Source organism: Oncorhynchus mykiss, chromosome 19, assembly GCF_013265735.2.
Source record: "Oncorhynchus mykiss isolate Arlee chromosome 19, USDA_OmykA_1.1, whole genome shotgun sequence".
Lineage (NCBI taxonomy): Eukaryota > Metazoa > Chordata > Actinopteri > Salmoniformes > Salmonidae > Oncorhynchus > Oncorhynchus mykiss.
Window position 1 is genome coordinate 63693965 of NC_048583.1, and position 27290 is coordinate 63721254.

The following is a 27290-nucleotide window of genomic DNA, read 5'->3' on the forward strand; positions in this document are numbered from 1 at the left end:
ACCGGTACACTCATTCAAATTAGTGGATTTGGCTATTTCAGCCACACCCGTTGCTTAGAGGTGTATAAAATCGAGCACGCAGCCCATGCAATCTCCATAGACAAACATTGGCATATCGGCAGTAGAATGGCCCTTTACTGACGAGCTCAGGGACTTTCAACGTGGCACCGTCGTAGGAAGTCACCTTTCCAACGAGTCTGTTCGTAACATTTCTGCCCTGCTAGCTCTGCCTCGGATCAACTGTAAGTGGTGTTATTGTGAAGTGGAAATGTCTAGGAGCAACAACGGCTCAGCCGCAGAGTGGTAGGCCACACAATCTCACAGAACGGAACCACCGAGTTCTGAAGCGAGTAGCGCGTAAAAATCGTCTGTCCTCGGTTGCAACACTCACTACTGAGTTCCAAACTGCCTCTGGAAGCAACTTCAGCACAAGAGCTGTCTGTTCGTCAGGAGCTTCATGAAATGGGTTTCCATGGCCGAGCAGCCGCACACAAGCCTCATATTGCCAAGCGTCGGCTGGAGTGGTGTAAAGCTCGCCTCTATTGGACTCCGGAGCAGTGGAAACACGTTCTCTGTAGTGATGAATCACACTTCACCATCTGGCGTTCTGACGGACGAATCTGTCAGGTGGCCACGTACTTTTGGTAATGTTAGTGTATGTACAGTAGTCTGTTTCGTGACTTGTCTTCCTGTACTGTATTACCTCCAGCTATTGGATAACCTGTTTCGTGACTTGTCTTCCTGTACTGTATTACCTCCAGCTATTGGATAACCTGTTTCGTGACTTGTCTTCCTGTACTGTATTACCTCCAGCCATTGGATAACCTGTTTTGTGACTTGTGTTCCCCAGGAGGACATCAATGTGATGGAGATGGAGGATGACAAAAGAGACCTGATATCCAGAGAGATCTCTAAGTTCCGGGACACTCACAAGGTAACACAGCCCACTGTTCTCTTACCTTACCACTCACATTAGGCTTTGGAGAGAAAAAGAACTACACTACCCACATCTACACTACACCTAGTGTAGTTTTAACATCCTGTTACCTATTGGACTTCAAATTCATGTATTGAACACCCTTCCTAAGATCATTCATTCAACAATATCAACATTAGTTAAAAATGTAATATTTTATAAACAATATGTATCTATCAGTCGACAATGTCCTGCTATTTCAGTAGCCCCAACATCGTAGGATCAACTGTTAACTAATAGTGACTTGAGATGAAACTACGCAGTAGAACTACCAGCTAGAGAGTAAGGTGGATGTAATGTAATGGTTCTTTTAAATCTATTGATTATAAAACCCCAACCATTATGGTAGACGATATATTGATGAATCTCAGAGCTTTGGGGATATCATCTTTTAATTCCTTCTCTCTACGTCTCAGGCGTTCCTTTCTGGAGGACTTGCATAGGGGCAGCTGGCTCTGAGACTGTTACTGCACTATATATATATATATATATACCCAACGCTGGTCAAAAGGAGTGTAATATGTTTATTATATCTTCATTTAACAAGTCAGTTAAGAACAAATTCTTATTTTCAATGACGGCCTAGTGGGTTAACTGCCTTGTTCAGAGGGCAGAACGACAGATTTGGACCTTGTCAGCTCGGGGATTCGAACTTGCCACCTTTCGGTTACTAGCCCAACGCTCTAACCACTAGGCTAGCCTGCCGCCCCCATGTAGGGAATAGGAATGTGAACCCTCACCCCACCCAGTCTGAGGTCCTGAGCACTCTGGATCCTTGGTTTTCATCAAGGATCTCTCTGTACTTTGCTCCGTTTATCTTCCCCTCGATCCTGACTGGTCTCCAAGTCCCTGCCGCTGAAAAACATCCCCACAGCATGATGCTGCCACCACCATGCTTCACCGTAGGGATGCTGCCAGGTTTCCTCCAGACGTGACGCTTGGCATTCAGGCCAAAGATGGTCTGAGAGTCTTTAGGTGCCTTTTGGCAAACTCCAAGCAGGCTGTCATGCACCTTTTACTGAGGAGTGGCTTCCATCTGGCCACTCTACCATAAAGGCCTGATTGGTGGAGTGCTGCAGAGATGGTTGTCCTTCTGGAAGGTTCTCCCATCTCCACAGAGGAACTCTGGAGCTCTGTCAGAGTGACCATCGGGTTCTTGGTCACCTCCCTTACCAAGCCTCTTCTCCCCTGATTGCTCAGTTTGGCCGGGTGGCCAGCTCTAGGAAGAGTCTTGGTGGTTCTAAACTTCTTCCATTTAAGAATGATGGAGTCCACTGTGTTATTAGGGACCTTCAATGCTACAGACATTTTTTGGTACCATTCCCCAGATCTGTGCCTCGACACAATCCTGTCTCAGAGCTCTACGGACAATTCCTTCGACCTCATGGTTTGGTTTTTGCTCTGACATGCACTGTGAACTGTGGGACCTTATATAGACAGGTGTGTGTGCCTTTCCAAGTCATGTACAATCAATTGAATTTACCACAATTACAATCAAGTTGTAGAAACATCTCTAGGATGATCAATGGAAAGGGGATGCACCTGAGCTCAAATTCGAGACTAATAGCAAAGGGTCTGAATAGTTATGTAAATAAGGTATTTCTGTTTTAATACATTTGCAAAAACCTATTTTTGCTTTGTCATTATGGGGTATTGAGTCAATGTGGGGTATTGAGTCAATGTGGGGTATTGTGGGGTATTGAGTCATTGTGGGGTATTGAGTCATTGTGGGGTATTGAGTCATTGTGGGGTATTGAGTCAATGTAGGGTATTGAGTCATTGTGGGGTATTGAGTCATTGTGGGATATTGTGGGGTATTGAGTCAATGCGGGGTATTGAGTCAATGCGGGGTATTGAGTCATTGTGGGGTATTGAGTCATTGTGGGGTATTGAGTCAATGTGGGGTATTGAGTCAATGCGGGGTATTGAGTCATTGTGGGGTATTGAGTCATTGTGGGGTATTGAGTCAATGTAGGGTATTGAGTCATTGTGGGGTATTGAGTCATTGTGGGATATTGTGGGGTATTGAGTCATTGTGGGGTATTGAGTCATTGTGGGATATTGTGGGGTATTGAGTCAATGCGGGGTATTGAGTCATTGTGAAGTATTTTGTGTAGATTGAGGACCATTTTTTTATATTCAATCTATTGTAGAATAAGACTGTAACGTAACACAATGTGGACACAGGGGAAGGGGTCTGAATACTTTCCAAATTCACTGTATAAATCAAATCACATTGTGTTGGTCACATACACATATTTAGCAGATGTTATTGCGGGTGTAGCGAAATGCTTGTGTTCCTAGCGCCAACATTGCAGTTGTATCTAACAATTCACACATCTAAAAGTCAAAATAATGGAATGAATTAATATATAGATGTCAGAGTGGCATTAACTAAAACTGAGTATGTACATATGAGATGAGTAAAGCAGTATGTGAACATTATTAAAGTGACTAGTGATTCCATGTCTATGTATATGGGGCAGCAGCCTCTTAAGGTGCAGGGTTGAGTAACCGGGTGGTGCAGCCTCTTAAGGTGCAGGGTGGATGCCGGCTAGGGATGGCTATTTAACAGTCTGATGGCCTTGAGTTAGGAGCTGTTGTGTCGGGAGGAGTTCAGTCCCAGGGCTGTGAGCATTGTGGTGAGTTTGGTAAGTCGATGTACAGCATCCTCACTAATGCATTCCTTTTGTCCAGGTGGGTAGTGGGCATCGTCCGTAGGGATGTTGGGATACTGCACAGTTTCCTAGACCCCAATGCGTGCATTCTTTACAATCGAGTCCAGTTCAGGTGTCACATGGGCCTCTGGAAGCAACTTCGGCACAATACCTGTTTGTCGGGAGCTTCATGAAATGGGTTTCCATGGCCGAGCAGTCGCACACAAGCCTAAGATCACCATTCACAATGCCAAGCGTCAGCTGGAGTGGTGTAAAGCTCACTGCCATTGGACTCTGAAGCAGTGGAAACACATTCTCTGGAGTGATGAATCACACTTCACCATCTGGCAGTCCGACGGACGAATCTGGGTTTGGCGGATGCCGGGAGAACGCTACCTGCCCCAATGCAGAATGCCAACTGTAAAGTTTGGTGTAGGAGAAATAATGGTCTAGGGCTGTTTTTTTCATGGTTCAGGTAGCTTGTTCTCACTGCTGTGTTGACTGTGTTGTCTATGGGGAATACAGCAGTAGAGTGACTAACACAGGATACTCCTCTTCTTCCTGTAGAAACTGGTTGTCCTTGGTGAATACAACTGTAGAGTGATAACACAGGATACTCCTCTTCTTCCTGTAGAAACTGGAGGAGGAGAAGGGTAAGAAAGAGCAGGAACGGCAAGAGATCGATAAGGACAGGAGGGAGAGGGACAAAGAGAGGGAGCGAGAGAGGGAGCGCCGGGACCGCGAGAGGGAGAAGGAGAAGGAGAGAAACGACAACATCAAGGAGAGAGAGCGGGACAGAGACCGGGACCGCATCGATCGGGAACGTGAACGGACGAAGGAGAGAGAAAGGGAGAGGGGAGAGAGGGAACGAGGAGAGAGGGAACGGGGAGAGAGGGAACGAGGAGAGAGGGAGCGAGGAGAGAGGGAACGCGTGAAGGAGCGGAGTCGAGAAGTCAGCAAAGACCGCAGTAAATCCAGGTTGGTATGAGGTCCCTAGTTCAGCACTCTGAGGCGCTGGTCAGCTGTCCAAGTGGCTAGTGTTTGAACTCACGTCTCTGCCTGTAGAGAACGGAGCCGCGATGAGAAGAAACACGACCGCGAGGAAGATCAGGAGGAGGCGTACGAACGCAGGAAACTGGAGAGGAAGATGAGGGACAAGGAGACTGCTTACCAGGAAGTAAGTTTGACATGTAGTCCATGTTTGACGAGGCTGAATTTATACCCTATGCAAGTACACAACGTAAGAACTACATTACCCACGGAGGAATGGTGGTACTTCTGTGACGTTGCAAAAATACACAAACATGCAACTCCATACACGATTAACATTCTTATTTGCTAACAGCTTTCTTGCATTACATACGTGTGTGTGTAGGGTAAATTAGGCTTTACTTTAGGCACTACTGCAATATACTGTCGTAGCATGAGAACACAACCAGTCTGACAACTCTTTCTGATTCCCTCAGGCTTTAGGCACTTAGGAATCTGTTCCAAATGGCACCCTGTTCCCTATATAGTACACTACTTTACACCAGAGCCCTATGCCACTGTGTTCCCTATATAGTGCACTACTTTAGACCAGGGCCCTATAGAACCCTATTCCCTATATAGTGCACTACTTTAGACCAGAGCCCTATTCCCTATATAGTACACTACTTTAGACCAGAGCCCTATTCCCTATATAGTGCACTACTTTAGACCAGAGCCCTATTCCCTATATAGTGCACTACTTTAGACCAGAGCCCTATTCCCTACATTGTACACTACTTTAGACCAGAGCCCTATTCCCTATATAGTGCACTACTTTAGACCAGAGCCCTATTCCCTATATAGTGCACTACTTTAGACCAGAGCCCTATTCCCTATATAGTGCACTACTTTAGACCAGAGCCCTATTCCCTATATAGTGTACTACTTTAGACCAGAGCCCTATTCCCTATATAGTGTACTACTTTAGACCAGAGCCCTATTCCCTATATAGTGCACTACTTTAGACCAGAGCCCTATTCCCTATATAGTGCACTACTTTAGACCAGAGCCCTATTCCCTATATAGTGCACTACTTTAGACCAGAGTCCTATTCCCTATATAGTGAACTACTTTAGACCAGAGCAGGGTTATTTTTGAACTCATTTGAACACCTGTCTATGTAAAGATGCAAATTACAGTTGGTTTTGGATGCTGATTGGCTGAAACAGCATTCCGTGTGTGTGTGTATATATATCAGATGCTGTTGCTCTTCTTCTCAGCGTCTGAAGAACTGGGAGATCAGGGAGAGGAAGAAGGCTCGGGACTACGACAAAGAGAACCAGAGAGAGGAGGAGAGACGCCATGAGATGGTCAGAGAGATGATTCTATACAGTGGGGCAAAAAAGTATTTAGTCAGCCACCAATTGTGCAAGTTCTCCCACTTAAAAAGACGAGAGAGGCCTGTAATTGTGGCTAAGCTTGTGTTTGAATATATTTATTTCATTTCATTTGCGATTTTCATGAATAGGAAAAGTTGCGTTATGCTAACGCATTTGAGGCTATGATTACTCTCCCGGATAATACGGGTTTGCTCGTCCCAAGAGGTTAAAAATCCTACAATGTGATTTTCTGGATTTTTTCCCCTCATTTTGTCTGTCATAGTTGAAGTGTACCTATGATGAAAATTACAGGCCTCTCTCATCTTTTTAAGTGGGAGAACTTGCACAATTGGTGGATGACTAAATATTTTTTTGCCCCACTGTATATGTATACTTATTGAAAGCAATCTTCCTGACTCTGTCAACCTGTAACTGTCATGTCCTGACCATAGAAAGCTTTTATTTTCTATGGTAGAGTAGGTCAGGGTGTGACTGGGGGGTTGTTCTAGTTTATATTTTCTATGGTAGAGTAGGTCAGGGCGTGACTGATGGGGGGTTGTTCTAGTTTATATTTCCTATGGTAGAGTAGGTCAGGGCGTGACTGGGGGGGGTTGTTCTAGTTTATATTTTCTATGGTAGAGTAGGTCAGGGTGTGACTGGGGGGGGGGTTCTAGTTTATATTTTCTATGGTAGAGTAGGTCAGGGCGTGACTGGGGGGGGGGTTGTTCTAGTTTATATTTTCTATGGTAGAGTAGGTCAGGGCGTGATGGGGGGTTGTTCTAGTTTATATTTTCTATGGTAGAGTAGGTCAGGGCGTGATGGGGGGTTGTTCTAGTTTATATTTTCTATGGTAGAGTAGGTCAGGGCGTGATGGGGGGTTGTTCTAGTTTATACTTTCTATGGTAGAGTAGGTCAGGGCGTGACTGGGGGGGGTTGTTCTAGTTTATATTTTCTATGGTAGAGTAGGTCAGGGCGTGACTGGGGGGGGGTTGTTCTAGTTTATACTTTCTATGGTAGAGTAGGTCAGGGCGTGACTGGGGGGGGGTTGTTCTAGTTTATACTTTCTATGGTAGAGTAGGTCAGGGCGTGACTGGGGGGGGTTGTTCTAGTTTATATTTTCTATGGTAGAGTAGGTCAGGGCGTGACTGATGGGGGGTTGTTCTAGTTTATATTTTCTATGGTAGAGTAGGTCAGGGTGTGACTGGGGGGGTTGTTCTAGTTTATATTTTCTATGGTAGAGTAGGTCAGGGTGTGACTGGGGGGGGGGGGGTTCTAGTTTATATTTTCTATGGTAGAGTAGGTCAGGGCGTGACTGTGGGGGGGGTGTTCTAGTTTATATTTTCTATGGTAGAGTAGGTCAGGGCGTGACTGATGGGGGGTTGTTCTAGTTTATATTTTCTATGGTAGAGTAGGTCAGGGTGTGACTGGGGGGGGGGGGTTGTTCTAGTTCATACTTTCTATGGTAGAGTAGGTCAGGGCGTGATGGGGGGGTTGTTCTAGTTTATATTTTCTATGGTAGAGTAGGTCAGGGCGTGACTGATGGGGGGTTGTTCTAGTTTATATTTTCTATGGTAGAGTAGGTCAGGGTGTGATGGGGGGGTTGTTCTAGTTTATATTTCCTATGGTAGAGTAGGTCAGGGTATGACTGGGGGGGGTTGTTCTAGTTTATATTTTCTATGGTAGAGTAGGTCAGGGTGTGACTGGGGGGGTTGTTCTAGTTTATATTTTCTATGGTAGAGTAGGTCAGGGTGTGACGGGGGGGGGGTTCTAGTTTATATTTTCTATGGTAGAGTAGGTCAGGGTGTGACTGGGGGGGGGGGTTCTAGTTTATATTTTCTATGGTAGAGTAGGTCAGGGCGTGACTGTGGGGGGGGGTGTTCTAATTTATATTTTCTATGGTAGAGTAGGTCAGGGTGTGACTGGGGGGGGGGGTTGTTCTAGTTTATACTTTCTATGGTAGAGTAGGTCAGGGCGTGATGGGGGGGTTGTTCTAGTTTATATTTTCTATGGTAGAGTAGGTCAGGGCGTGACTGATGGGGGGTTGTTCTAGTTTATATTTTCTATGGTAGAGTAGGTCAGGGTGTGATGGGGGGGTTGTTCTAGTTTATATTTCCTATGGTAGAGTAGGTCAGGGTATGACTGGGGGGGGTTGTTCTAGTTTATATTTTCTATGGTAGAGTAGGTCAGGGTGTGACTGGGGGGGTTGTTCTAGTTTATATTTTCTATGGTAGAGTAGGTCAGGGTGTGACTGGGGGGGGGGGTTCTAGTTTATATTTTCTATGGTAGAGTAGGTCAGGGTGTGACTGGGGGGGGGGTTCTAGTTTATATTTTCTATGGTAGAGTAGGTCAGGGCGTGACTGTGGGGGGGTGTTCTAGTTTATATTTTCTATGGTAGAGTAGGTCAGGGTGTGACTGGGGGGGGGGGTTGTTCTAGTTTATACTTTCTATGGTAGAGTAGGTCAGGGCGTGATGGGGGGGTTGTTCTAGTTTATATTTTCTATGGTAGAGTAGGTCAGGGCGTGACTGATGGGGGGTTGTTCTAGTTTATATTTTCTATGGTAGAGTAGGTCAGGGTGTGATGGGGGGGTTGTTCTAGTTTATATTTCCTATGGTAGAGTAGGTCAGGGCGTGACTTGGGGGGTTGTTCTAGTTTATATTTTCTATGGTAGAGTAGGTCAGGGTGTGATGGGGGGGTTGTTCTAGTTTATATTTTCTATGGTAGAGTAGGTCAGGGTGTGATGGGGGGGTTGTTCTAGTTTATATTTTCTATGGTAGAGTAGGTCAGGGCGTGACTGGGGGGGGGGGTGTTCTAGTTTATATTTTCTATGGTAGAGTAGGTCAGGGCGTGACTGGGGGGGGGGGGGTGTTCTAGTTTATATTTTCTATGGTAGAGTAGGTCAGGGCGTGACTGTGGGGGGGTTGTTCTAGTTTATATTTTCTATGGTAGAGTAGGTCAGGGCGTGACGGGGGGGGGGTGTTCTAGTTTATATTTTCTATGGTAGAGTTGGTCAGGGCGTGACTGGGGGGGGGGGTGTTCTAGTTTATATTTTCTATGGTAGAGTAGGTCAGGGCGTGACTGTGGGGGGGTTGTTCTAGTTTATATTTTCTATGGTAGAGTAGGTCAGGGTGTGACGGGGGGGGGGGGTGTTCTAGTTTATATTTTCTATGGTAGAGTTGGTCAGGGCGTGACTGGGGGGGGGGGTGTTCTAGTTTATATTTTCTATGGTAGAGTAGGTCAGGGCGTGACTGTGGGGGGGGTGTTCTAGTTTATATTTTCTATGGTAGAGTAGGTCAGGGCGTGACTGTGGGGGGGTTGTTCGAGTTTATATTTTCTATGGTAGAGTAGGTCAGGGCGTGACGGGGGGGGGGGTGTTCTAGTTTATATTTTCTATGGTAGAGTTGGTCAGGGCGTGACTGGGGGGGGGGGTGTTCTAGTTTATATTTTCTATGGTAGAGTAGGTCAGGGCGTGACTGTGGGGGGGGGGGGGGGGGGTGTTCTAGTTTATATTTTCTATGGTAGAGTTGGTCAGGGCGTGACTGGGGGGGGGTGTTCTAGTTTATATTTTCTATGGTAGAGTTGGTCAGGGCGTGACTGTGGGGGGGGTGTTCTAGTTTAGATTTTCTATGGTAGAGTAGGTCAGGGTGTGACGGGGGGGGGGGGGTGTTCTAGTTTATATTTTCTATGGTAGAGTTGGTCAGGGCGTGACTGGGGGGGGGGTTCTAGTTTATAATTTCTATGGTAGAGTAGGTCAGGGCGTGACTGGGGGGTTGTTCTAGTTTATATTTTCTATGGTAGAGTAGGTCAGGGCGTGACTTGGGGGGTTGTTCTAGTTTATATTTTCTAGGTTAAAGTTGGTCAGGTAGGTCAGGGCGTGGGGGGGGGGTGTTCTAGTTTATATTTTCTATGGTAAAGTAGGTCAGGGCGTGGGGTGTGTTCTAGTTTATATTTTCTATGTGGGGTTCTAGGTATGATTTTCTACGTTGGTGATTTGTATGATTCCCAATTAGAGGCAGCTGGTTATCGTTGTCTCTAATTGGGGATCATACTTAAGTAGCATGTTTTTTCCCACCTGTGGGTGATGGGATATTGTTTATGTTTAGTTGCCTGTTCGCTCTGCATTGTCGTCAAAATTCGTTTATTGTTTTGCTTTTTCTAAGTTTCACTCTCTAATAAATAACGTGGAACTCTACGTACCTTGGTCCGTCTATACTAACGAACGTGACAGTATTGCCGCGTACATGTTATCCGTTTAGTTGCCTCTGATTCTGTCCTAAATCTGTGATGTGTGGAGACTTAGAGTTAGTATGTCATCCAGTGTTCTTCCTCTTCCTCCAGACCAAAGAAGCCAAGCGTCTGAAAGAGTTCCTGGAAGATTATGACGATGACAGAGATGAGTCCAAATACTACAGGTGAGATGAGTCCAAATACTACAGGTGAGATGAGTCCAAATACTACAGGTGAGACGAGTCAAAATACTACAGGTGAGACGAGTCCAAATACTACAGGTGAGACGAGTCAAAATACTACAGGTGAGACGAGTCAAAATACTACAGGTGAGACGAGTCAAAATACTACAGGTGAGACGAGTCCAAATACTACAGGTGAGACGAGTCCAAATACTACAGGTGAGATAAGTCCAAATACTACAGGTGAGATGAGTCCAAATACTACAGGTGAGACGAGTCAAAATACTACAGGTGAGACGAGTCCAAATACTACAGGTGAGACGAGTCAAAATACTACAGGTGAGACGAGTCAAAATACTACAGGTGAGACGAGTCCAAATACTACAGGTGAGACGAGTCCAAATACTACAGGTGAGACGAGTCCAAATACTACAGGTGAGACGAGTCCAAATACTACAGGTGAGACGAGTCCAAATACTACAGGTGAGACGAGTCCAAATACTACAGGTGAGACGAGTCCAAATACTACAGGTGAGACGAGTCCAAATACTACAGGTGAGACGAGTCCAAATACTACAGGTGAGACGAGTCCAAATACTACAGGTGAGACGAGTCCAAATACTACAGGTGAGACGAGTCAAAATACTACAGGTGAGACGAGTCCAAAATACTACAGGTGAGACGAGTCCAAATACTACAGGTGAGACGAGTCCAAATACTACAGGTGAGACGAGTCCAAATACTACAGGTGAGACGAGTCCAAATACTACAGGTGAGACGAGTCAAAATACTACAGGTGAGACGAGTCCAAATACTACAGGTGAGACGAGTCCAAATACTACAGGTGAGACGAGTCCAAATACTACAGGTGAGACGAGTCCAAATACTACAGGTGAGACGAGTCCAAATACTACAGGTGAGACGAGTCCAAATACTACAGGTGAGACGAGTCAAAATACTAGCTGTAGAAACGGGTCTGTGGAAGCCACAAACAAAGGAGCCTCCTGTTCCAATGCTATTTTAAATCATTTCATAAGCTCAAGTTGGGCTTGATTTTGAGTTTGTGTGGTGTAAAACAAATAGCAAACCCCGCCCATCTGGCGCTATAGGCAGCCTAAAGCAAATGCTAAGTATTTGAATGATTACAAACAGTACTTGAACCCGGGTCTGTAGTGTTAGTCTGTATGACTGACTGTCTCTCTGTCCCCCTCCCCTCAGGGGTAGTGCTTTACAGAAACGTCTGAGAGACCGTGAGAAGGAGACGGAGCTGGATGATAGAGACCGGAAGAGGGAGAAGGAGGAGCATGATCAGATCAGACAGAGACTGTTAGCTGAGGGACACCCAGACCCTGAGGCCGAGCTGCAGAGGGTATGTCTGTCTGTCTGTTGTGGAACAGGAGCCAGAGGGTATGTCTGTCTGTCTGTTGTAGAAGAGGAGCCAGAGGGTATGTCTGTCTGTCTGTTGTGGAACAGGAGCTGCAGAGGATATGTCTGTCTGTTGTGGAACAGGAGCTGCAGAGGGTATGTCTGTCTGTTGTAGAACAGGAGCTGCAGAGGGTATGTCTGTCTGTTGTAGAACAGGAGCTGCAGAGGGTATGTCTGTCTGTTGTAGAACAGGAGCTGCAGAGGGTATGTCTGTCTGTTGTAGAACAGGAGCTGCAGAGGGTATGTCTGTCTGTCTGTTGTAGAACAGGAGCTGCAGAGGGTATGTCTGTCTCTGTCTGTCTGTTGTAGAACAGGAGCTGCAGAGGGTATGTCTGTCTCTGTCTGTCTGTTGTAGAACAGGAGCTGCAGAGGGTATTACTGTCTGTCTGTTGTAGAACAGGAGCTGCAGAGGGTATGTCTGTCTGTCTGTTGTAGAACAGGAGCTGCAGAGGGTATGTCTGTCTGTTGTAGAACAGGAGCTGCAGAGGGTATGTCTGTCTGTTGTAGAACAGGAGCTGCAGAGGGTATGTCTGTCTGTCTGTCTGTTGTAGAACAGGAGCTGCAGAGGGTATGTCTGTCTGTCTGTTGTAGAACAGGAGCTGCAGAGGGTATGTCTGTCTCTGTCTGTCTGTTGTAGAACAGGAGCTGCAGAGGGTATGTCTGTCTCTGTCTGTCTGTTGTAGAACAGGAGCTGCAGAGGGTATGTCTGTCTGTCTGTTGTAGAACAGGAGCTGCAGAGGGTATGTCTGTCTGTCTGTTGTAGAACAGGAGCTGCAGAGGGTATGTCTGTCTGTCTGTTGTAGAACAGGAGCTGCAGAGGGTATGTCTGTCTGTCTGTTGTGGAACAGGAGCTGCAGAGGGTATGTTTGTCTGTCTGTTGTAGAACAGGAGCTGCAGAGGGTATGTCTGTCTGTTGTAGAACAGGAGCTGCAGAGGGTATGTCTGTCTGTTGTAGAACAGGAGCTGCAGAGGGTATGTCTGTCTGTTGTAGAACAGGAGCTGCAGAGGGCATGTCTGTCTGTCTGTTGTGGAACAGGAGCTGCAGAGGGTATGTCTGTCTGTTGTAGAACAGGAGCTGCAGACGGTATGTCTGTCTGTCTGTTGTAGAACAGGAGCTGCAGAGGGTATGTCTGTTGTAGAACAGGAGCTGCAGAGGGTATGTCTGTCTCTGTCTGTCTGTTGTAGAACAGGAGCTGCAGAGGGTATGTCTGTCTCTGTCTGTCTGTTGTAGAACAGGAGCTGCAGAGGGTATGTCTGTCTGTTGTAGAACAGGAGCTGCAGAGGGTATGTCTGTCTGTCTGTTGTGGAACAGGAGCTGCAGAGGGTATGTCTCTCTGTTGTAGAACAGGAGCTGCAGAGGGTATGTCTGTCTGTCTGTCTGTTGTAGAACAGGAGCTGCAGAGGGTATGTCTGTCTGTCTGTTGTAGAACAGGAGCTGCAGAGGGTATGTCTGTCTGGCTGTTGTGGAGCTCCTATATGACCAAGGTCGTGTTCAGAAGGGCACATCGTAACAATGCGTTTTGCAAGGGAAAACGCCTCCTGTCTGTCTCCTGTGTGTCTCCTGTGTGTCTCCTGTGTGTCTCCTGCCTGTCTCCTGTCTGTCTCTCGTGCGTCTCCTGTCTGTCTCTTGTGCGCCTCCTGTCTGTCTCCTGTACTACAGAGTAAAATCAGCCAGCTGGTTAACTTTGGCACAGTAACAGAAAGGAGAAATGTTGATCAGTGTGTATTGTACCTGTCCAATGGGGACAATACACACTAATCAACAAGGCACATTCATGACAGTTTGTTTTTCTTTATTTTCATTTGTAAAAGTGTGTTGAGACTTTAAATAAATAGTGATTTGATTTTAAACCAAGATGGAGGAGGAGGCAGAGCGGAGGCGGCAGCCCCCAGTGAAGCCGGAGGAGGAGGTGCAGCAGGAGAAACCACACAGGGAGAGGGAGCACAGGGAGCACCGAGAGAGGGAGCACCGAGAGAGGGAGCACCACAGGGACAGGAGAGGAGGAGGAGGTGGTGGAGGTGCAGACAGGCCTCCTCCCGAACACCCTCAGTCCCAATCAGACGATGACGTGGAGGATGGAGAGGAGCTTGACGATCGTGACGGGGACGACTCGTCAGACGCCAGGACACACCCACACCTCAAGCCCACACTGCGGCCAATCACGTCGGCACCCTCTGTGTCGTCGGGCAGCGGCGGCGCCACGCCCAACTCCCCTGGCAACGAGTCTCCGTGTGGCATCATCATTCCTCATGAGAACTCTCCAGACGCCCAGCCCACAGATGAACACCGGCCCAAGATAGGCCTCAGCCTCAAACTGGGTGAGTTAGAACTATTCTGACTGGGCCGGGTAGAAGTGGTCCGACTGGGCCGGGTAGGACTGGGCCGGGTAGAACTATTCTGACTGGGCCGGGTAGAACTATTCTGACTGGGCCGGGTAGAACTATTCTGACAGGGCCGGGTAGAACTGGTCCGACTGGGCCGGCCGGGTAGAACTGGTCTGACTGGGCCGGCCGGGTAGAAGTGGTCCGACTGGGCCGGGTAGAACTGGTCTGACTGGGCCGGGTAGAACTGGTCTGACTGGGCCGGGTAGAACTGGTCCGACTGGGCCGGCCGGGTAGAACTGGTCCGACTGGGCCGGCCGGGTAGAACTGGTCCGACTGGGCCGGCCGGGTAGAACTGGTCCGACTGGGCCGGCCGGGTAGAACTGGTCCGACTGGGCCGGCCGGGTAGAACTGGTCCGACTGGGCCGGCCGGGTAGAACTGGTCCGACTGGGCCGGCCGGGTAGATTTGGTCCGGCCGGGCCGGCCGGGTAGAACTGGTCCGGCCGGGCCGGCCGGGTAGAGCTGGTCCGGCCGGGCCGGCCGGGTAGAACTGGTCCGGCCGGGCCGGCCGGGTAGAACTGGCCCGGCCGGGCCGGCCGGGTAGAACTGGCCCGGCCGGGCCGGCCGGGTAGAACTGGCCCGGCCGGGCCGGCCGGGTAGAACTGGCCCGGCCGGGCCGGCCGGGTAGAACTGGCCCGGCCGGCCGGGTAGAACTGGCCCGGCCGGGCCCGGCCGGGTAGAACTGGGCCGACTCAGACCTGTAGCTGCTGTCAAAGCCTATACTACATCACCATGTGGTAAATTGGTTAATAGACCAATGACAGAGTTCCAAACCTCTCTGCCAATAACAACTAGTTTCCAGTATTCCTCTACCCAATCAGACCACTCCCAGACAGTCCTAGTTAAATTCTTCCTTGAGAAATGGCTCTGGTGATTGTAATGGGAATCTATTACAGTAAGGTACTTAATTGGTGTATGAATGGGTGTGGGGGGAGGTCGCAATTGTAAATGAGAACTTGTTCTCAACTAGCCTACTGGGGTGTGGGAGGAGTGATTGGGGGAGAGGGGCGGTATGAATGGGCGAGGAGGGGGGGTATGGGGGGGAGTGAGGAGGGGGGTAGGAATGGGAGTGTGGTGGTGTGTAGTAATGGGTGTGTGGTGGGGGGTAGGAATGGGTGTGTGGTGGGGGGTAGGAATGGGTGTGTGTGGGGTGTGGGGTAGGAATGGATGTGTGTGTGGTGGGGGGTAGGAATGTGTGTGTGTGGTGGGGGGTAGGAATGGGGGTGTGTGTGGTGGGGGGTAGGAATGGGGGTGTGGTGGTGTGTAGGAATGGGGGGGTGTGGTGGGGGTAGGAATGGGGGGGGGTTTTGGGGGGTAAGAATGGGGGTGTGGTGGGGGTAGGAATGGGGGTGTGTGGTGGGGGGTAGGAATGGGGGTGTGGTGGTGTGTAGGAATGGGGGGGTGTGGTGGGGGTAGGAATGGGGGGTGTGGTGGGGGTAGGAATGGGGGGGTGGTGGGGGGTAGGAATGGGGGTGTGTGTGGTGGTGTGTAGGAATGGGGGTGTGTGTGGTGGTGTGTAGGAATGGGGGTGTGTGTGGTGGTGTGTAGGAATGGGGGTGTGTGGGGTGGTGTGTAGGAATGGGGGTGTGTGGGGTGGGGGGTAGGAATGGGGGTATGGGGGTGTGGTGGGGGTAGGAATGGGGGTGTGTGGGGTGGGGGGTAGGAATGGGGGGAGTGTGGTGGGGGTAGGAATGGGGGGGTGTGGTGGGGGTAGGAATGGGGGTGTGTGGTGGGGGTAGGAATGGGGGGGTGTGGTGGGGGGTAGGAATGGGGGTGTGGTGGTGTGTAGGAATGGGGGTGTGGTGGGGGTAGGAATGGGGGTGTGTGGTGGTGTGTAGGAATGGGGGTGTGTAGGAATGGAGGTGTGTGGGGGTGTGTAGGAATGGGGGTGTGTGGTGGGGGGTAGGAATGGGGGTGTGGTGGTGGGTTTAGGAATGGGGGTGTGTGGTGGGGGGTAGGAATGGGGGTGTGTGGTGGGGGGTAGGAATGGGTGTGTGGTGGGGGGTAGGAATGGGGGTGTGGTGGTGTGTAGGAATGAGGGTGTGTGGTGGGGGTTAGGAATGGGGGTGTGTGTTGGTGTGTAGGAATGGAGGTGTGTGTTGGTGTGTAGGAATGGGGGTGTGTGGTGGTGTGTAGGAATGGGGGTGTGTGGTGGGGGGTAGGAATGGGGGTGTGTGGTGGGGGGTAGGAATGGGTGTGTGGTGGGGGGTAGGAATGGGTGTGTGGTGGGGGGTAGGAATGGGGGTGTGGTGGTGTGTAGGAATGGGGGTGGGTGTGGTGGGGGTAGGAATGGGTGTGTGGAATGGGGGTGTGGTGGGGGTTAGGAATGGGTGTGTGGTGGTGTGTAGGAATGGGGGTGTGGTGGTGTGTAGGAATGGGGGTGTGTAGGAATGGTGGTGTGTAGGAATGGGGGTGTGTAGGAATGGGGGTGTGTGGTGGTGTGTAGGAATGGGGGTGTGTGGTGGTTGGTAGGAATGGGGGTGTGTGGTGGGGGGTAGGAATGGGTGTGTGGTGGGGGGTAGGAATGGGGGTGTGGTGGTGTGTAGGAATGGGGGTGTGGTGGTGTGTAGGAATGGGGGTGTGGTGGTGTGTAGGAATGGGGGTGTGGTGGTGTGTAGGAATGGGGGTGTGGTGGTGTGTAGGAATGGGGGTGGGTGTGGTGGGGGGTAGGAATGGGTGTGTGGTGGTGGGTAGGAATGGGGGTGTGTGTGGTGGGGGTAGGAATGGGGGTGTGTGGTGGGGGGTAGGAATGGGTGTGTTCATAGATAAAACAAAAGTCCTTTATTAAAATGTCCAACCTTGTCTCAGCCAAATTATAATAGTACCAACTCAATGGAGTTCAAACAACAACAAACGGGCAGCAACCTCCCTTTAACTGAGATGCCCAGATACGTCTGGCAGGGCAATGACAGTCCAGCAACACTTAACATCAAAGGTAGAGGTCGACCGATTAGGATTTTTCAACGCCGATACCGATTATTGGAGGACCAAAAAAGCCGATACCGATTAATTGGCCGATTTTTTTTTAAAAAATTTTTTTTATGTATTTTATTTTTAATTTTATTTGTAATAATGACAATTACAACAATACTGAATGAACACTTATTTTAACTTAATATAATACAACAATAAAATCAATTTAGCCTCAAATAAATAATGAAACATGTTCAATTTGGTTTAAATAATGCAAAAACAAAGTGTTGGAGAAGAAAGTAAAAGTGCAATATGTGTCATGTAAGAATGCTAACGTTTAAGTTCCTTGCTCAGAACATGAGAACATATGAAAGGTGGTGGTTCCTTTTAACATGAGACTTCAATATTCCCAGGTAAGAAGTTTTAGGTTGTAGTTAATATAGTATTTATAGGACTATTTCCCTCTATACCATTTGTATTTCATCAACCTTTGACTATTGGATGTTCTTATTGGCACTTTAGTATTGCCAGTGTAACAGTATAGCTTCCGTCCCTCTAGTTGGCGTGCGCTAACTAGCCAGCCATTTCACTTCAGTTACACCAGCCTCATCTTGGGAGTTGATAGGCTTGAAGTCATAAACAGCGCAATGCTTGACGCACAACAAAAGCTGCTGGCAAAACGCACGAAAGTGCTGTTTGAATTAATGTTTACGCGCCTGCTTCTGCCTACCACCGCTCAGTCAGATACTTGTATGCTCAGTCAGATTATATGCAACACAGGACACGCTAGATAATATCTAGTAATGTCATCAACCATGTGTAGTTAACTAGTGATTATGATTGTTTTTTATAAGATACATGTAATGCTAGCTAGCAACTTACCTTGGCTTACTGCATTCGCTTAACAGGCAGTCAGTCTCCTTGTGGAGTGCACCGAGAGAGAAGCAGGTCGTTATTGCGTTGGACTAGTTAAATGTAAAGTTGCAAGATTGGATCCCCTGAGCTGACAAGGTGAAAATCTCTCGTTCTGCCCCTGAACGAGGCAGTTAACCCACCGTTCCTAGGCCGTCATTGAAAATAAGAATGTAAGAATTGCATTAAGAATAAGATTTGCCTAGTTAAAAAAAGATTAAAGGTGTCATTTTTTTTTTTATCTGCAAAATTCGTGTCCAAACGATTTCCGATTTATTATGAAACTTGAAATTGGCCCTAATTAATTGGCCATTCCGATTAATCGGTCGACTTCTAATCACAGGGAGGGGAGGGGGAGGGGAGACAGACAGTCTGCTGCAGTGTAAAGCACTGGAACGATCGAGAGAAAATGAATGTCGGTGAGAGAACGGTGTTGACCTGTTGACTTCCTGCCTTGTAATTCCACCTGTTGACTTCCTGCCTTGTAGTTCCACCTGTTGACTTCCTGCCTTGTAGTTCCACCTGTTGACTTCTTGCCTTGTAGTTCCACCTGTTGACTTCCTGCCTTGTAGTTCCACCTGTTGACTTCCTGCCTTGTAGTTCCACCTGTTGACTTCTTGCCTTGTAGTTCCACCTGTTGACTTCCTGCCTTGTAGTTCCACCTGTTGACTTCTTGCCTTGTAGTTCCACCTGTTGACTTCTTGCCTTGTAGTTTCACTGACTGTCCGTCGGATACACCTGGTGGTTGGTTGGTTGGTTTGTTTGTCGTAGCTTCACAACGATGTTGCTACCACTCCATGCGATCGATGACCCCGGAGCGGTCCCAACAGATAACCACGAGCTAGAGCGCTAACACAGGGCCATCGACTTAAACATTTCACAAGCTAAACACGCTGAAAATTAACAAGACTTCTACAGAGTTGCACAAACTGTCGAACTGCCAACTGATACAGTGCCTTGCGAAAGTATTTGGCCCCCTTGAACTTTGCGACCTTTTGCCACATTTCAGGCTTCAAACATAAAGATATAAAACTGTATTTTTTTGTGAAGAATCAACAACAAGTGGGACACAATCATGAAGTGGAACGACATTTATTGGATATTTCAAACTTTTTTAACAAATCAAAAACTGAAAAATTGGGCGTGCAAAATTATTCAGCCCCCTTAAGTTAATACTTTGTAGCGCTGCGATTACAGCTGTAAGTCGCTTGGGGTATGTCTCTATCAGTTTTGCACATCGAGAGACTGAATTTTTTTCCCATTCCTCCTTGCAAAACAGCTCGAGCTCAGTGAGGTTGGATGGAGAGCATTTGTGAACAGCAGTTTTCAGTTCTTTCCACAGATTCTCGATTGGATTCAGGTCTGGACTTTGACTAGGCCATTCTAACACCTGGATATGTTTATTTTTGAACCATTCCATTGTAGATTTTGCTTTATGTTTTGGATCATTGTCTTGTTGGAAGACAAATCTCCGTCCCAGTCTCAGGTCTTTTGCAGACTCCATCAGGTTTTCTTCCAGAATGGTCCTGTATTTGGCTCCATCCATCTTCCCATCAATTTTAACCATCTTCCCTGTCCCTGCTGAAGAAAAGCAGGCCCAAACCATGATGCTGCCACCACCATGTTTGACAGTGGGGATGGTGTGTTCAGTGTGATGAGCTGTGTTGCTTTTACGCCGAACATAACGTTTTGCATTGTTGCCAAAAAGTTCAATTTTGGTTTCATCTGACCAGAGCACCTTCTTCCACATGTTTGGTGTGTCTCCCAGGTGGCTTGTGGCAAACTTTAAACAACACTTTTTATGGATCTTTAAGAAATGGCTTTCTTTTTGCCACTCTTCCATAAAGGCCAGATTTGTGCAATATACGACTGATTGTTGTCCTATGGACAGAGTCTCCCACCTCAGCTGTAGATCTCTGCAGTTCATACAGAGTGATCATGGGCCTCTTGGCTGCATCTCTGATCAGTCTTCTCCTTGTATGAGCTGAAAGTTTAGAGGGACGGCCAGGTCTTGGTTGATTTGCAGTGGTCTGATACTCCTTCCATTTCAATATTATCGCTTGCACAGTGCTCCTTGGGATGTTTAAAGCTTGGGAAATCGTTTTGTATCCAAATCCGGCTTTAAACTTCTTCACAACAGTATCTCAGACCTGCCTGGTGTGTTCCTTGTTCTTCATGATGCTCTCTGCGCTTTTAACGGACCTCTGAGACTATCACAGTGCAGGTGCATTTATACGGAGACTTGATTACACACAGGTGGATTGTATTTATCATCATTAGTCATTTAGGTCAACATTGGATCATTCAGAGATCCTCACTGAACTTCTGGAGAGAGTTTGCTGCACTGAAAGTAAAGGGGCTGAATAATTTTGCACGCCCAATTTTTCAGTTTTTGGTTTGTTAAAAAAGTTTGAAATATCCAATAAATGTCGTTCCACTTCATGATTGTGTCCCACTTGTTGTTGATTCTTCACAAAAAAAATACAGTTTTATATCTTTATGTTTGAAGCCTGAAATGTGGCAAAAGGTCGCAAAGTTCAAGGGGGCCGAATACTTTCGCAAGGCACTGTAGTTCTCCACAAAGAGCCGAAGGAGCGATCTTTTTCCCCCTGTGTCAACGCACGGTGCTTCATTTCGCCACAGTTGTATATGTGGGGTACAGAGATGAGGCAGTCATTCAAAAATCATGTCAAACACACTTTGTGTGCCTACGCTGTCCATGCGCCAACTTAGTATGTGATCAGATTAAAGGAGATTTCTACTCCTGAATGTATTGAGGCTTGCCATAACGAAAGGGGTTGAATACTTTATTGACTCAAGACATTTCGGCTTTTCATTTGTAAAGTATTTCTAAAAACATGATTCGACTTTGACGTTATGGGGTTGTGTGTGTGTGTGTGTGTGTGTGTGTGTGTGTGTGTGTGTGTGTGTGTGTGTGTGTGTGTGTGTGTGTGTGTGTGTGTGACCCGATCTTTAATATCAAGCTGTAACAAAATGTGGAAAAAGTGAAGTGGTGTCTGAAGAAGTTTAACATTTTATGTTAAAGGATTCATCACTTTTCTTCTAATAGATTTAAAAGTTAATAGTTGTCATCTTCATTTCTCAGCCTTATCGTTTTGGCCCTTCATTCACTATAACACACTTTCATTCCGTCTCTCTCTCTCTCTCTCTCCTTCCGTCTCTCTCTCTCTCTCTCTCTCCTTCCCTCTCTCTCTCTCTCTCTCTCTCGCTCTCCTTCCCCCTCTCTCTCTCTCTCTCTCTCTCTCTCTCTCTCTCTCTCTCTCTCGCTCTCCTTCCCTCTCTCTCTCTCGCTCTCCTTCCCTCTCTCTCTCTCTCTCTCTCTCTCTCTCTCTCTCTCTCGCTCTCCTTCCCTCTCTCGCTCTCCTTCCCTCTCTCGCTCTCCTTCCCTCTCTCTTTCTCTCTCGCTCTCCTTCCCTCTCTCTATCTCTCTCGCTCTCCTTCCCTCTCTATCTCTCTCGCTCTCCTTCCCTCCCTCTCTCTCTCTCTCTCGCTCTCCTTCCCTCTCTCTCTCTCTCTCGCTCTCGCTCTCCTTCCCTCTCTCTCTCTCGCTCTCCTTCCCACTCTCTCGCTCTCCTTCCCTCTCTCTCGCTCTCCTTCCCTCTCTCTCTCTCTCTCCTTCCCTCTCTCCTTCCCCACTATAACCCACTGTTTCTCTCTTGTCCCCCCCCCCCACCCTCGTCCCCAGGAGCCGGCGCCAGCCCCAGCCATCAGGTCCACACTGGGAGTAAACGTAAGAAGCTGGCCAACGTCGACAGCGTCTTCAACAAGTTCGGCGAGGAGGAGGCCGACGAGGCGCCTCGTAAACGTAAGCTGGTTCCGCTGGACTACGGCGAGGATGATAAGAGCTTGGGTCTGGACGGGGCAGAGGTACCCGGAGGGAAGGGAGGACAAAACACAGAGGAGAAACGGAAACACATCAGGAGTCTCATTGAGAAGATCCCTACAGCCAGACCGGAGCTGTTTAACTACCCTCTGGACTGGACTGCTGTGGACTCGGTAAGGATGAAGAGGAGGGCAGTGGAGACACTATAGGACCTGGTCTTATGGATAGATTACTGAGATTGACATCAATCAGACTGCTGTGGACTCATTAAGCATGAAGAGGGGGCAGAGAGACTTTAGGACCTGGTTTTATGGATAGATTACTGAGATTTACATCAACAGACTGCTGTGGACTCATTTAGGATGATGAGGAGGGCAGTGGAGAGACTATGGGACCTGGTCTTATGGATAGATTACTGAGATATACATCAAACAGACTGCTGTGGACTCATTTAGGATGATGAGGAGGGCAGTGGAGAGACTATGGGACCTGGTCTTATGGATAGATTACTGAGATTTACATCAACAGACTGCTGTGGACTCATTTAGGATGATGAGGAGGGCAGTGGAGAGACTATGGGACCTGGTCTTATGGATAGATTACTGAGATATACATCAAACAGACTGCTGTGGACTCATTTAGGATGAAGAGGGGTTGTGGAGAGACTATAGGACCTGGTCTTATGGATAGATTACTGAGATTTACATCAAACAGACTGCTGTGGACTCATTTAGGATGAGCTCTTCTAGTCTGGTCCCTGGTATGTTTCATTTCAACTCCCAATAGATGATAGCACAAACAGACCCAGGCTAGAGCTCTCTTCTCTAAATATAGAGTGATGGATTCTAACTCCTAAACTCCTAAACTTGAAATAGGGTGAATTATCAGGTATTCTATTGAATCATTGAGTGCTATGGTTTAGAGTGTGTGTACACCAGAGGTTAATGGGGTATCTGTAGGAGGAAGGTATATAGTGTGTGTGCAATTAAGCTTGGGATGTATTGAGTGTTAGAGAGGACGATCACATGTGGCAGGCATTGATAAGGGGAGAGAGTCATGTATTAGTGATGAAGAGGGGCGGGTCGAGGTCAGGTCACGTTTAATTAAGGGGCGGGGTCGAGGTCAGGTCACGTTTAATTAAGGGTCGAGGTCAGGTCACGTTTAATTAAGGGGCGGGGTCGAGGTCAGGTCACGTTTAATTAAGGGGCGGGGTCGAGGTCAGGGAGAAGGAACAGTTAGTTTAGTTTCCTGCCTAGCAATAAAGATGCAATGATTTAGCGAGGAGGAGGAGGAGGAGACTCCGCCCAAAGTGGGGTACATATACCACCACTATTGTAAACGTGTTTTTGTCGACTCAGCTTGTTCGATAGAGAAGTAGAACCTGAATGTTGTGTTATAATCTCTCTTAGCTATGTTTTGTAGGAGTGGATTTATACTTAGTCGCCCCGAGGTCTGGAATAAAGTCTCTCGTTTTGTAAATTAGAGTTTGGTTGCAGCCGGAATGAGCCACGAATGCCTCTTTTCATAATTTTTTTTTTCATCTTGTCCCGGGGAATCTTGTTGGAGGTGTGCTCTCTCCCTTTTACATTTCCAAGGCGCCGCGGCTAACCGTTTAATCGCGCCGGTAGGAATTTGGGCGTGTGTGTGTGTGTGTAAGTTTTATAAGGGGGGTAAACATTTTAATTTTTTTTTGTAAAAGTTGTCGGAGTTGGGACTGTCGTTCCTGTGTCTCTTTTAAAACACCAAATCTGCCACCTTTTTGTTCTTCTCCTCAGACTCTGATGGACCGTCGCATCAGACCCTGGATCAACAAGAAGATTATAGAATATATCGGAGAGGAGGAAGCTACGCTAGTCGACTTCGTTTGTTCGAAGGTGAGTTGTACCTGTCTTTCTGCACTAACTGTAATCGGCGAGGAGAGTCTGTTAAATGACTCACTACTGTAGTGTCTCTGGATCAGAGAGTCTGTTAAATGACTCACTACTGTAGTGGCTCTGGATCAGAGAGTCTGTTAAATGACTCACTACTGTAGTGGCTCTGGATCAGAGAGTCTGTTAAATGACTCACTACTGTCGTGGCTCTGGATCAGAGAGTCTGTTAAATGACTCACTACTGTCGTGGCTCTGGAACAGAGAGTCTGTTAAATGATTCACTACTCTAGTGGCTCTGGATCAGAGAGTCTGTTAAATGACTCATTACTGTTGTGGCTCTGGAACAGAGAGTCTGTTAAATGACTCACTACTCTAGTGGATCAGAGAGTCTGTTAAATGACTCACTACTGTAGTGGATCAGAGAGTCTGCTAAATGACTCACTACTGTAGTGGATCAGAGAGTCTGCTAAATGACTCACTACTGTAGTGGTCATGTCTCACGGTGTGATGTCTGACCAGCTTGTTATGTTATCTCCTAAAGGTCATGTCTCACGGCACACCGCAGGGGATCTTGGATGATGTTGCCATGGTGAGTAGATCATTAGCCAATCATTAAACATGGTCATTGGAACGATCTTCAAGGCTGAACCACTAATAGTGATCGTATGTTCACACGTATGAGCTACTTCTAGCTTGTTCCACTCGCTCAGACTTTCTACGACTTGAGATGTGTAGTGTGTAGTCTCACCTCAAGTTATTTTTAAGATGACTGCACTCAACTGTAAGTGGCTCTGGATAAGAGTCTGCTAAAGGACATGTAAATCCTACATTTGAGTTGGCTATAAAAGTGTTAAGAGACGAGATCACTAACTAACTTGACTGAATGATGTACTGTACCTGCCTGCAGGTTCTGGACGAAGAGGCCGAGGTGTTCATAGTTAAAATGTGGAGGCTGTTGATCTACGAAACGGAGGCCAAGAAGATTGGCCTGGGGAAATGAAGACTAGTACTACTACAGTACTACTATCTAGTACTACTACAGTACTACTATCTAGTACAACTACAGTATTACTGCTGTCAAGGACAGTTTTTTCTTCAAGTCTCTTTATGTCTCTGACTGATCGACTGATCACACGGACACCTCTCACTCAGTAGGGTGTCGAGACTATGAACATGGGCCTGTTACCAGTCCTCTACCCCCCAACCACCCTCTACCGCTCCCCGACCCCCTCTACCCCCTCTCTACCTCTCCCCAACCCCCTGTACCCCAATCCCTCCCTACCCCCCTCTACCGCTCCCCGACCCCCTCTACCCCCTCTCTACCTCTCCCCAACCCCCTCTACCCCAATCCCTCCCTACCCCCCTATACCTCTCCCCAACCCCCCTCTACCTCTCCCCAACCCCCCCTCTACCGCTCCCCAAACCCCCTCTACCGCTCCCCAAACCCTCTCTACCGCTCCCCAAACCCTCTCTACCGCTCCCCAAACCCTCTCTACTGCTCCCCAAACCCCCTCTACCGCTCCCCAAACCCCCTCTACTGCTCCCCAACCCCCTCTACTGCTCCCCAACCCCCTCTACCTCTCCCCAACCCCACTCTACCACACATCCCTCCTCCACCACACACCAAACCCCCTCTACCACGCACCAAACCCCCTCTACCACGCACCAAACCCCCTCTACCACGCACCAAACCCTCTCCACCACGCACCAAACCCCCTCCACCACGCACCAAACCCTCTCTACTGCTCCCCAAACCCCCTCTACCGCTCCCCAAACCCCCTCTACTGCTCCCCAACCCCCTCTACCTCTCCCCAACCCCACTCTACCACACATCCCTCCTCCACCACACACCAAATCCCCTCTACCACGCACCAAACCCCCTCTACCACGCACCAAACCCCCTCTACCACGCACCAAACCCCCTCCACCACGCACCAAACCCCCTCCACCACGCACCAAACCCCCTCCACCACGCACCAAACCCCCTCCACCACGCACCAAACCCCCTCTACCACGCACCAAACCCCCTCTACCACGCACCAAACCCCCTCTACCACGCACCAAACCCCCTCTACCACGCACCAAACCCCCTCTACCACGCACCAAACCCCCTCTACCACGCACCAAACCCCCTCTACCACGCACCAAACCCCCTCTACCACGCACCAAACCCCCTCTACCACTCATCCCCCTCTACCACTCACCCCCCCTCTACCGCTCCCCAAACCCCCTCTACCGCTCACCAAACCCCCTCTACCACGCACCAAACCCCCTCTACCACGCACCAAACCCCCTCTACCACGCACCAAACCCCCTCTACCACTCATCCCCCTCTACCACTCACCCCCCCTCTACCGCTCCCCAAACCCCATTCCATCAGTAAAGAACAACAACAGCTGCTGTGTGTGTGTGTGTGTGTGTGTGTGTGTGTGTGTGTGTGTGTGTGTGTGTGTGTGTGTGTGTGTGTGTGTGTGTGTGTGTGTGTGTGTGTGTGTGTGTGTGTGTGTGTGTGTGTGTGTCTGTGTGTGTCTGTGTGTGTGTGTGTCTGTGTGTGTCTGTGTGTGTCTGTGTGTGTCTGTGTGTGTCTGTGTGTGTCTGTGTGTGTCTGCAAGAGAGAGCTTGACTGTGTTGAATGTGAAAGTGCCCACAAGCTTACTGCATGGTATCCAAATGGTTTTGTTTCTAAGCTGGTGTGAGAGAGCCTGTCAAAGCCAGCTCAGCTGTGTGTTTTTATCCATGATTATTTTTGTCTGCTCCACTGCGTCTCACTGACACGTTGGGCTTTATGGTTTAGTATTGTCAGGAAGGTATCTCTTATCTCGTTGGTACCGTCTGATTGGAGGATTCGCTCCACTGTGTGATCTAATGATGAAATTAAAGAAGCTTTTAAAAATAAATTGAAGTGGTGCAGTTTTTGTTCAAACTGAAATAAGAAGTCAATACTGGAAGTAATTATTTAGTTTTCTGTTTTTCACCAAAGGAGTTGGGAATGAACCTCGTAATACCTACCCTTATTGACACCAATACCCTAGTTACCTACCCTTATTGACACCAATACCCTAGTTACCTACCCTTATTGACTCCAATACCCTAGTTACCTACCCTTAATGACTCCAATACCCTAGTTACCTACCCTTATTGACTCCAATACCCTAGTTACGTACCCTTAATGACTCCAATACCCTAGTTACGTACCCTAGTCACGTACCCTTAATTACACCAATACCCTAGTTACGTACCCTTAATGACTCCAATACCCTACTTACGTACCCTTAATGACTCCAATACCCTAGTTATGTTCCCCTTAATGACTCCAATACCCTAGTTACGTACCCTAGTCACGTACCCTAGTTACGTACTCTTAATTACTCCAATACCCTAGTTACTTACCCTTAATTACACCAATACCCTAGTTACGTACCCTTAATGACTCCAATACCCTAGTTACGTACCCTTAATGACTCCAATACCCTAGTTACGTACCCCTTAATGACTCCAATACCCTAGTTACGTACCCTTAATGACTCCAATACCCTAGTTACGTACCCTTAATG

The 27290-nt window shown here is 48.0% G+C and overlaps 1 protein-coding gene across 2 annotated transcripts in view; it reads left to right on the forward strand.

Annotated features, from left to right (window-relative positions):
- The window catches only part of LOC110514319 (RNA-binding protein 25), a 70642-nt gene extending 45596 nt beyond the window's left edge, over positions 1-25046 (forward strand). For both annotated transcript variants that reach the window (XM_036955366.1, XM_036955367.1), the window contains exons 8-18: positions 851-934; positions 4268-4611; positions 4699-4810; positions 5883-5972; positions 10318-10391; positions 11607-11757; positions 13670-14132; positions 21728-22038; positions 23641-23739; positions 24278-24325; positions 24644-25046. In XM_036955366.1, coding sequence (XP_036811261.1) covers positions 851-934; positions 4268-4611; positions 4699-4810; positions 5883-5972; positions 10318-10391; positions 11607-11757; positions 13670-14132; positions 21728-22038; positions 23641-23739; positions 24278-24325; positions 24644-24736 — 1869 coding nt within the window. In that variant the 3' untranslated portion in view covers positions 24737-25046. The remainder of the gene's footprint in view (positions 1-850; positions 935-4267; positions 4612-4698; positions 4811-5882; positions 5973-10317; positions 10392-11606; positions 11758-13669; positions 14133-21727; positions 22039-23640; positions 23740-24277; positions 24326-24643) is intronic.
- Positions 25047-27290: the final 2244 nt, after the last annotated feature.